At 42.0% G+C, this 11,079-nt stretch overlaps 2 protein-coding genes across 2 annotated transcripts; both read left to right on the top strand.

Annotated features, from left to right (window-relative positions):
* Window positions 1-6: 6 nt before the first annotated feature.
* Window positions 7-3,378, top strand: LOC109474591. The gene is made up of 6 exons (XM_019774930.1): window positions 7-69; window positions 474-744; window positions 1,203-1,308; window positions 1,585-1,648; window positions 1,973-2,047; window positions 2,951-3,378. Exons 2-6 carry the CDS (start codon window positions 474-476, stop codon window positions 3,326-3,328), a joined length of 894 nt encoding a protein of 297 aa, XP_019630489.1. The 5' UTR covers window positions 7-69; the 3' UTR covers window positions 3,329-3,378.
* Window positions 3,379-9,056: 5,678 nt separating this feature from the next.
* LOC109474609 (lectin BRA-3-like) lies at window positions 9,057-10,939 on the top strand. The gene is made up of 2 exons (XM_019774949.1): window positions 9,057-9,385; window positions 10,040-10,939. Exons 1-2 carry the CDS (start codon window positions 9,172-9,174, stop codon window positions 10,447-10,449), a joined length of 624 nt encoding a protein of 207 aa, XP_019630508.1. The 5' UTR covers window positions 9,057-9,171; the 3' UTR covers window positions 10,450-10,939.
* Window positions 10,940-11,079: the final 140 nt, after the last annotated feature.

Here is an 11,079-nt window from a genome sequence, read left to right as displayed (position 1 = left end):
ATGACAGACCAACTACGGAACACCAACTCTGAACATTACAGGAGGTTATCTGCAGAGGTAGAAGCTACGGTGAGCAAATTAGTTCTTCATGGGTCAACTACAGATTATTCAATTTGATGGAAAAGGAATTTTATAAGACATTCATTGCACAGAGAGGAAGAGATAGAGAGAGAGGGGGATTGAGATAGAGAAAGGGAAAGATAGAGGGAGATAGAGATAGCTATAGAGAGAGGGAGAGAGAGGGGAGGGAGGGAGGATAGAGAGAGAGGAGGGGGAGAGTAGAGAGTAGGGAAAGAGAGAGGGAGCTAGAGAGAGTGAGAGGGGAGAGATAGGGGAGAGAGAGAGAGATAAGAGAGAGAAGGAGATAGAGAGAGAGAGAGGGAGAGATAGAGATAGATAGAGAGGGAGATGTATAGATATTTATATGTTATATCTTTATTAACTGTGTTGGGTGTCTTCAAATGTTTCACCAGATGTTGGCCATGATGAAGAAGACACAACACTCAAAGAAAGTGAAGAACGTCGTCGTCACAAAACTGAAGGTGGTGAAAAACGAAGTAGTGGCCGTGTATGATGTGTGTCTGGAAGACGCCAACACCGTGCACGGTATGGACATGCAGAACGAAGTGAGGGCTGCCAGCAGCGTGGGGAACTATCTCGGCATCAACATGCGGACAGTCTGCTATATAGAGTCAGACGACAGTAACTGTCCCACAGCTGCCTCAGTCAATGGGGGCTCATCAGGTAATTAGAATATTCAGCTAAGAAAGTTGTTACATGATCTCTTATCTATTACACTGTCTCATCAGGCATAATGATTTCACCATAGGGCCCTTGCCCACACCGCACTACTTGGCGACAACACAGTGCACCGTTCTACAGATCACTCCGCATAGCACGACAGAAGAACAAACAATAAAGATGGAGTCAGCCCTTAGAGCCGTGCCTTATCTTTCGTGAATCCATCTTGAATGATAGACATCCGAGCACGACAAACATTATGTCTTTTTAAGTCTTGAGTATCATTCTGCCACTCGACTAATCAAGAAGGTTTAGGAACTCCTTCTGCAATGTGCAATATGGCTTTACAACGACAAAGACTGACACTAGAACAGTTTTTTCATAGTTGCTAACCAGAATGGTAGTATCTAGGCTCGGCTTACCAGGCCTTTTTCATTAAACTTGATTTGCCTTGACTGCAGGTCTGAACGCCAGTACAGCTATCGCCCTGTGGGTGTCCCTGGCCCTGCTGCTCCTGCTGCTGTTACTTGCTCTGTGCTGCGCCTGGAGACATCACAGAAACAAAAAGTCAGTATCCAAAAGCAACGTTACTGAATTGTGTGGGGTCATGTATGTGGTGTAACGGTAGAGTGTTCAACTCGAAACCAAGAGGTCACGGGTTCGAACCCTGTCACCGATGTTATGGCCTTGAGAAAGGCACTTTACACGACTTCCCTCACTTCGCTCAGGTGAAAATGAGTACTCTGTGTTGGTGGCAAGTTAAAAATAAGTTTAAAAAACTATGCCATCACCACATTGCCATGTTGCAATAAAACTGATTTTAGTCCTTTTTTTATTTGACAGGTATTATGATGACAAGTCAGAGTTCGACTACCCTCCATCCATCCACGGTCCATTCTATCAAATGGTAAGTAAATCCAATGAACATGTATTCACAAATTTTTAGGACTCTTGTATTGTCTTGGAACGTTCCCATTTTAAACATTATACAAAAGAAGAACCACCACATCAAAATAATATCTTACTTCATGAATAAGTTGGAGTCAATAACCAGTATAAAAAATCATCTTAAACATGAAATATCAGCAACTTGTAAACTGAATGTAGAACATATTTATACATTGCAATTATACACAATTTATTACACAATTGACTTACCTTCAACACATTTAATGAGAAATTGTGTAACAAAAAGAAGTGAATAACATAGTATGATGGGTGATCTTGTTAGACACAAGACGACCCGATTCCAGTGGTACCGACTGCACCGACCACTCTGACAGTCTGGCCTACTGTGACCACCCTGGTAACCACTCTGATTCCATTTGGCTCCATAACATCATCCTAACAAATCCTCTGTCACACATTCACGATATCCCCCCGAACACCAGCAGACATGGTTCGGCTGACGTTCTGGAGCACTCTGGCCAAATTTAGACCACGTCACTACCTTTCTATACGGATCGAAACGAATTTGAGATCAATTTGAGTCAAATTTACCACCGAACACGCCCGAATGGTTGGATGGTGTTCTGCTGACTTTGTAAAGCTGAATACCAGCCCATCATGGTCGAACCTCTCGACCACCCCTCTAATGTTTTAAACATTTTGAAACATTCGACTCCAAGGCCGAATTCGTGAATGTGTGACGGGTGTTCCTCTAACCCAGTTGGGCTCTGGGAAATCTAATTACAAATCATAATGATTACAAATGTGAAATCCTTCACTAACACGAAATGGGTCAGTAAAAACTTTTTACTAGTCAAACCACGTTTCTTGCAGACCTAACAGACACTAATCACAAATACGTTTTAAAGGTTGACTCTGTATACCTCGAGACCTCCACTTATACCAACATGCATGCTGTAATCAAGTTTATCCCTTCTTGCCATGTGGTTCTATGGTTCCCATCGATTTTAATGAATCTTTTCATCATCATTGTTTTAGCTCTGCATGTTGAATGATGAGTGAATAGAATTTATATTTATGGTTTCGTATATATTGTGTTTGCAACCTTTCTAGACTACTTTCATGATTTACACGTATCTTATCCCTACTTGATTGTACACAGTATTATCTATTGATGTTCAGTAATTATGATGTTAGTTTTCATTCTATGTCCTTTCTTTTTGTAATATGTTCAGTAGTTGTTGCCATGCGTTGTACCTTGTACAATTGTCGTGCAATAAAGTTCTTCTTAAAACTGCAGCCAGCGCCAATGCCTGCGTATCTGGAAACCCGTCGCCATTCCAGTCTGCGAAGACAAAGCATTGTACCAGCAACCTTCTCCAATCCACGAAAACTATCAGCCGCATCAACAACATATTCTATTCCACGAAAACCGTCCCTCACCATGGCGGCTTATCCTGGTCAGCGGAGACCGTCTCTTTCTGCGGCGGTGTACCCTCGCCCTCGCCTACCGTCCTTCCCATCGACATACGTCCCCGCAGCACCCCTGGCCCTGGGTCCCCCCGATGACTACATGATCCCAGAAGTCCCAGAAGAAAGGGACGCTCAGTCGGTCTCCTACTTTTCCGACGACGATCAAAACTTGAATAGCATGCAAATCAGCTACCAGATGAAGTAAATGAAAATCAATGTGGGAGCAATGTGTGTGGGAGCATAAGATACAAAACAAGCAGCCGTACGCGTTTTCTATAATCGACATTTTTGCTTCACAAAAAAACAAATCGATTGATTCAACTTACCGCAAAGAAAAGAAAATTGACTTTGAAAAAACAGTTTAGTTTTGTGGCCTTAAATTGCGCTGGATGCCTTTAAGGTTAAAACTTTTGTTCCAACACAAAGAATTGTTCTCATTTAGAACTAGGTGGAATAAGGAGAATGACTGGATGTACGTAGGTGAGAACCATTCTGTTTGTTGGAGCGAAACGTTTAACTTTAAACATATATGCTATATGACTTTGTGGAAATAAGACGTACGAGTAAGAAAGGCTGTCAACTTTATATCAAAACGATTAGAAACCAGATGGACTTGAATTATTCCACAAAAAGACATTCTATTCTTGAATCAAAATCACAAAATAAGATGTCAAACATGACAGGTACTATAGGTCGTATATTTTACCACTAATGACATTTCGAAGTAGAAAAATGGTACTACTATATCATATTGATGAAACCTCTTTTTCAACTATTTTTGAGAGGGATTGTGTATGATATAAGAAAAGTTTCATGATAGTTTTTATTTTATAGATTGATACTTATAAGCCTCTAGATGCGTCTAGGGAATTGGTTTTTATCCCTTGTTTAGTCCGTCCTTTTCAATGCTGGTTAGGGCCATAGAATTATGATTTCATAATATCATATTAACATAACATATTAATACTCAATCAGTAATAAAATTACGTTATTTCTATGATACATAAGAGGTAATGGTACAAAACGTAGGCAGCTATTTTAGACTATTTCGGTATTAGTATTGTTATAAAGTTGTATCCAGTAATTTTATCAAGAATGGTAAGAGGAAACAACTGTAGTTGTTGTTGTATAAAGTACTGGATTTTAGCTGTAAATTTACCCAAAAGCTGGCGTTGGTAGTTACAATGAGACAATATTAACGTAAACTCTCTTGTAGATACCTCTGTACTGAAACCAAAGATTTTACATACAAATGTTAGAATAGCATCAATTACTATATAATATATAATTATGTTTATGTATTTAAGTAGCTCCAATTGCAATACCTATCTTAACCGCTATAAAGTTTGAATGAAACATACAATTGTGGAAATGATATAACGATGTAAAAATTGGTGAAAGAATGAAGGAAATTTTGTAAAATTTAGATTTAAATAAAAAAACTGAAAAGCATGTCTGGAATTGTGCTTTTATGTGTAGCTTCCGTGCCAGTGGTGACGGTCTCTTGGTCTCTGTGTAAACAAAGGTTTGAAGATCTCCGTATGTTCCTAAAGAACCTGTCACACATATACGAACTTCCTACGAATTCGCTCCCAAACAGGTCGGCTGGTGTTAACTCGGGAGGACTCTGACAAGATTTAGGCCACGACTACCTTTTGTATATGACTCAAAACGCATTTGGGTTAAATTGGAGTCAAATTCGATCTCGGAACATGCCCCGAACACTGCTGGCGTACTCCAGGATGGTTTGCAGGTGTTATGTTGGCTTACGATCGAAAACCAGCCAACTTTGATTGAACCTCCCGAACGCCTCACGAATGTTTTAATCATTTTGCAACATTCGGCTGGGTCAGCCGAACTGTAGCCGAATGGCAGCCGACCCACCTCCTACCCATGGTTGGCGGTCGGTCGGCTAGCGTTCGGTAGGCCAAATTCGTGAATGAGTGACAGGGGCAAAACATATTTAGTCTATCAAAATGTGATTTGACTCTACGCGAAAAGAACAAATCCGTCAAATTACCGCAAATGTCAGAAAGGTCGTGTACAGGTGAGGGCGTCCGTCAGCCCTTATTTTGTCAGGCAGGCGTTTGTCCTTGATTATTTTTGTGTATGTTGTTGTGACAAGAGAAATTTTGATTTCTTACAACATTCATCCTAATTTTGCACGTATGGATTTCATTCTTACAAACAAAATTTCGATTCTATACAAGCTACCAATTGTCACCTTTTCATACCTTCATCTGGTGTCGTTGTTTACAAATTTTAAAGGGAACTTTCCAAGGTCAAATGGGGGGAGTGTGTTTATATTATCAAGCAGACTTATAAAAATCTCATTGGAAAAATATTCATAGAATTAAGATTGATTTCATTGCTCTTTTCCACCCTAAATTTTTACAATGCCCACATGACTGTTGATTTTTTGTTAAATATTTAAACCCGTATGAGCACATTAACGGTTAATTGGACATCTTGAAAGGCATGTCATAACTTCAAAAGCGGCTTCGAACTTTTGCCATCGCTGGGGTCATGCGTCTGTGAAATGTGACCTTTGCTATGGCCCAGGGTAACACCCATTGTTAACTCTAATTAGCACAAATAATAACTCCCGTGTCAGGCTGGGACAGCGCGTAACACTCATGTATTTGATACACCTGGATAGAGTGTGTCACGCCGCATGTGCAATCAAATATAATAAATAGGTGGGGAGGGGAGCATGTGCACTCAAATATACTGGTAATCAATAGGTGGGGAGGGGGGCATGTGCACTCAAAATAATCAATAGGTGGGGAGGGGGCATTTTTTTCAATAAGTGGGGAGGGGGGCATGTTTGAAGGTAAATATTGTACGTCATATTTTTAGGCCTTACTTTGTGTAATAAACATTCTGTTGGCCCTGAAAACATGTACAGTTGACTCAGCAGTGAAAATATGTAACGAGTACCAGTATACGACGAAGTAGTATGGTTCTCACAGTTTAAATATAACCTATATGGGGAGATTGTTCGAAATTATTATAGGGCAAGATGCTATTAGGAATTGAAATTCAAGCCTTACGTTGTATAATTAACATTCCGAAAAGTTGAATAGATAGTGAAAATATGTGTGTACGAATAACGGGTAAGATAATAATGGTTATCTCAGTTCCAGTATACACGACAGTGTGTGTGTGTGGGGGGGGGGGGGCATATTTGAATATTGTAGGGCATTGCAATAGTTTTTAGTAGTTGCAGTTTAGGCCTTACTTTGCATAATAAACATTCTGTTGGTCCTGATAACATGTACAGTTGACTCGTCAGTGAAAATATGTGAAGAGTATACGACTAAGCAGTGAGTTAACAATGGAGCCCACAGTCCAGTTCACCCGAGTGATTTCAAAGCAAGGTGAGCTAGGTGTGTCAGGATGTGTCAAAGGGAGGGCCAATGATGACAGATTTCTGCTGGTTGTATCAAAGGAAGAGAAACATTACATGTAGAACTGGAGAATGGAATGTTGAAATTCCTTTGAAGTTACAGATTTAAAAGGATGCCCGCACCCTCGACATTGTATTTTGTGGTACGTCCCATGTCGAACGTAATTCAGTGGTTGTCCCATGCACCACACCCAGCAAACAGGCATCGTGAGATTTGTGACTTACTATACCGGGTGCGGCAAAATGTACTCTCTAGCGGAACAACTCCCTCGACATGTTACCTCTCTATTCTACCGATTTCTACTCTTTCTAGCCGTCTCCCGAAGCCTGATAGAGGCTAACTAACTCTTTACGTCAACCAATGTTAAATATAATGCTGGTAAAATTTGTAATGGGACCTATACATCACCTACCCCCGGTCTCACAGAAAATCGTAAAAACTAACTTCATGTACATCCATTTTCAAGCTGTTCAATTTGATCTATAACTGATTCACAATTACACATAACCATCTCCTCATGGCACCTAAAACAATAGACCGCACCACTCTCCCATCATATCTAGTCTTTAGTTAGGGTAGTACGGACAAAACGTACCGGCAAATGTCACACCTGTTAACTGTTATCTCCCAGTAGAAAAGAAAAATCAGTAATTATGAACCATAGATTATTTCAAATGACGTCGACCTTGCAATACGCCCTGTGAAAATGACGATAGTCTATTAGAAATGTGAATGGGTCTTATGCTTAGGTCACATTTGAAACGGCGCCCGTTCGGCATGTCCTCGGCGTAGACGCCGGCCGGCGTCATGACGCCGAGCGTGCGCCGTACTGTCAGGGTCACAATTAAATGTTCCTTTACGGCTCCCTGTCGGGGCCTGCTTGTGCTCCGGCCGGCGGCTCTCATTAATATTCATAAACTTTTGCGGCCGGTTTCTGTCAGGGACCCGTCCGGTGCCCGGTCGGTCGCCCGTCTTGACCCGTGCGGCGTGTGGTAGGGTGCCGACCGGCTCTTACAGTTCGGCCGGGCAGCTGTCAGGTCCCTGGTGGGTTCCTGGCGGGATCCCGACGGGCTCCTCTCGTGTTTTTGAGCGGGTACATATATAAGCGCTGCACTGCCTGCTACCGTTCACTTCAAGTAAAGAGTACACGTCAAGTAAAGAGTAGACTGAAGTTGGCGATGCAGCGTTCAGTGCAACCTGCAAACAACTTACAAGCCCGTCTGAGATTGAGATTGGTGACAACCTACATGTAGGTCTTCTGGCATTGGTAGCTGAAGAAGAGAGACAGGCAGAACTGGTGCGTCGCAAAAGTAACCGAGGGCCTACTTTCGAAAGTACTTCAACTGTGACGCAGGAAGTACTTCAGCAGTGACGCAGGAAGTGTGCCGTGGCAGTTCCTTGCTATTGAGCCATAAAACCACTGAATATCGTTACTTCTGTTGAAATTTGGACTGAAAATAAATGCCAATAACTTCTGATTCCATTTTATTACGAAGGCATATGATGTAACAAGAGATAATGTCAGACACATTCTATTCCTGTTATGATCTGTTTTATGAAGTTGGCAAGAGAGCCGTGCCGGCTGTTTTCCCTTGCCCTTCGACATTCTGACACACAAATACAAGTTGTAACACACACAAGTACACGATGTAACACACACGTGGTGAACTGTGCGACGTAGTCTGAGGCAGGAGTTTATATATGCTCCCTTTAACCCCCTTTTCCTGACCATCTGATGCACTGATCAGCACATGTGACGTCATAATCTTAGGCAGGTGCCTGTTCGGCCGCCCGACGGGTCCCGGGCAGTGAGGTTACGGCGTCGCTTCGGCGTATTTCGCCGAACGGGGCCCGAAGTGTTTTTAACTCTGAGTTAAAATCGATTCGGCGACCGCGCGGGGCCAAAAATAGGCCGGCAGCCGTCGGGAAGCCCGCCGGTCTCCGTCCAGGTCCCGTTCGGTAGTGCCAAAAAACACGCCGAACACGCGCCGAACGGGCCCCTTTCTTGAATTGTGACCTAAGCATAATTTAGAAACCTTCAGAAGGGATAAACACATGTTTTGTGGTGGTGTGTATGACGTCAGTTAGCCCGACAAGGTTGGCTGGGCACCCAGCGAATTTTGAGATTGGGTCAGTGACCTTCCAGATTTTTCACGTTCTGGATGAGTTTTTTCTCATTCTGGGTGAGATTTTTCCCATTCTAAGCGAGATTATTCCCATTCTGGATGAAATTTGTCACGTTCTGTGCGAGATTGTCATATTTTTGACGAGATTTGTCACGTTCGGGACGAGATTTGACACTTTCTGGACGAGATTTGTCACGTTTGGGACGAGATTTGTCATATTCTGGACGAGATTCGATACATCCTTGAAAATATTTGACACCTTCTGCACGAGATTCGGCACATTCTGAACGGGGTGTCTGGCATTCTGCCACACATTTCGAGGAAAGGAATTACTAACAGTCAGTGAAACTAGAACAACGACAATGCAGATATTCCGGCTTTTCCAGTGACTAATCAACCGGATATGACGTAAACCCAAAACACCTGCCTAAACGCCCTGCGTCTTTCTCTTGGGTCAAAAGACGGGAACTACACACACTATTTACGTAAACAGTGACACCGAAGTGACGTACATGTGTACACAACAAACGCATGTCGCTGGGCGGGCCCGTGTGTGGGGAAGACTCACATTTCTTACTGTGTCCACTGCTCATTCATTCAGCACAGCGGCACCAGACATAGTCGCCCTCATTATGTCGCTACCGCCGAAGAAGATAGACAACAACATGCCTCAACTAGTCGCCGCCTATATCACGATATTTGCAGTAATTTGGAACACCGTAAACGGTAAGATTTGGGCATTTTTCTCAACTTTACTACATAGAGTAACGGTGGGAACACATAGCTTTATGAAGGGGGCGGTGACAGTTCAATAGCGGGACAGAATAGAACGGATTGCTACCACTTCAAGTTGGAGGAATTACGTTAAAGCTGTATCATGTAATACTTGGACAGTACAAAAAGTGAATTTTCTGGTCATTTCAACCATAGTTCGCCTCGTGTGGGCTCGTATAGCGCCAACCATAAATATAAACATGTCAGATAATTGCAAAAAAGTGGCAATAATTTACAATCACACCAATATTTCTTTATAAATAGAATATTGCCATTTTTGGGTGCAAAAATGTTACGCAATGCCCCTTTAACCCTTGTCCTGCTGTGCGCAACATATGTCGCGCAGCACATACAGTACCATCTATATAGCACCCTGTATAGGTACGATTTGGGGGTATTTCTCCTGCAACACATCACACCGCAGCGAAACGCAACGAATGCGGAAGTAACTATGCCACTGCAGGGCAAAAAAATTTGCGGGTCTATGATCTAATTAAGACATGAAATTATTGAAAAATATTGTGCCAGGAATGCCAGCAGGACAAGGGTTAAGATATAACTTTTTATGTACACGTTTGTTGATATGTTTCATCATTTTACACACAGGCCTGCCTACAAACAGAGCACGGTGTCCAGAAGGCTACAACGACGGTCAGTTTGCCGAGCTGTGCTTCAGACTCGTCAGAACCCCCCTGTCTTACGACAAGGCTGCGACTACCTGCGAATCAGACGGAGGCAAACTCGTCACCGACAAGAACCGAGCAAAGCACAACTACCTCCTCAAGACAGACTTCGCCGTGAGCTACTGGGTCGGCTTAGATGACATAAAGGAAGAAAATAGTTTCGTGTGGAGTGATGGAGAGGCATTGGGTGGATTTTCAATGTTCTCGGAGTCTTACCCAAACCGACAGGACACAGACTGCGTAGTGTTGTCCAGATTAACCAATCTAGAGTGGGTACCGTACGACTGTGAACAAACGTTTGCCTTTGTCTGCCAGAAAGAACTTCTATGGTAGCACGATGAGAATATATCGGTAGTGACATTTATATTATTTTATTCTCAGTTTTATGTCTAAACTGATATACCACTATTTCGCCAAATCTCATTTGTTAAGAGAGAGAGAGAGAGCAAAAGAGACAACGGCTGGATGGTTTTAAGTCCCAAAAAGTCTTCATGGTAGTAACTTAATAGATATAGGTTAAAAATCTATATATAAGGTTTAAATCCAGAATCTTTATATATTCGAGATGTACATATTAAGAGGAACACGTAATTATGTGCAATACTAGTATATTTTTAATCTACTTTTAGATAAACGTCCCTGTGTCTTGTTCATATGCCATTAGGTATCACTCATTATAGTAGTGAAATGAACTTTTAAAGAATGTCATTATGCTTAGTGTAAGTTCACATACACTCATATAAGCTAGAGACATGAAACAACTGTTTCGCAAATAAAGTGTGAAAAGATATGTAAAAAATTACCTGTTGCCACGTGTTGAAAAATGAAACTGTTGTTATTCATTTATGAAATAATACGTTTTCTGTCATATGTGTTGAGTTCAGCTGAACATGATTTTCTGTGAAACTGGGAGGAAATGTACAATCTGTTTAAGAAGGAATGCGTGGGAGTACGTGGTGACAT

Source organism: Branchiostoma belcheri, unplaced genomic scaffold (genome assembly GCF_001625305.1).
Source record: "Branchiostoma belcheri isolate BF01 breed outbred unplaced genomic scaffold, Haploidv18h27 scaffold31, whole genome shotgun sequence".
NCBI lineage: Eukaryota > Metazoa > Chordata > Leptocardii > Amphioxiformes > Branchiostomatidae > Branchiostoma > Branchiostoma belcheri.
Note: the sequence above shows the minus strand (reverse complement) of the source record. Positions and strands in the feature narration are given on the sequence as shown.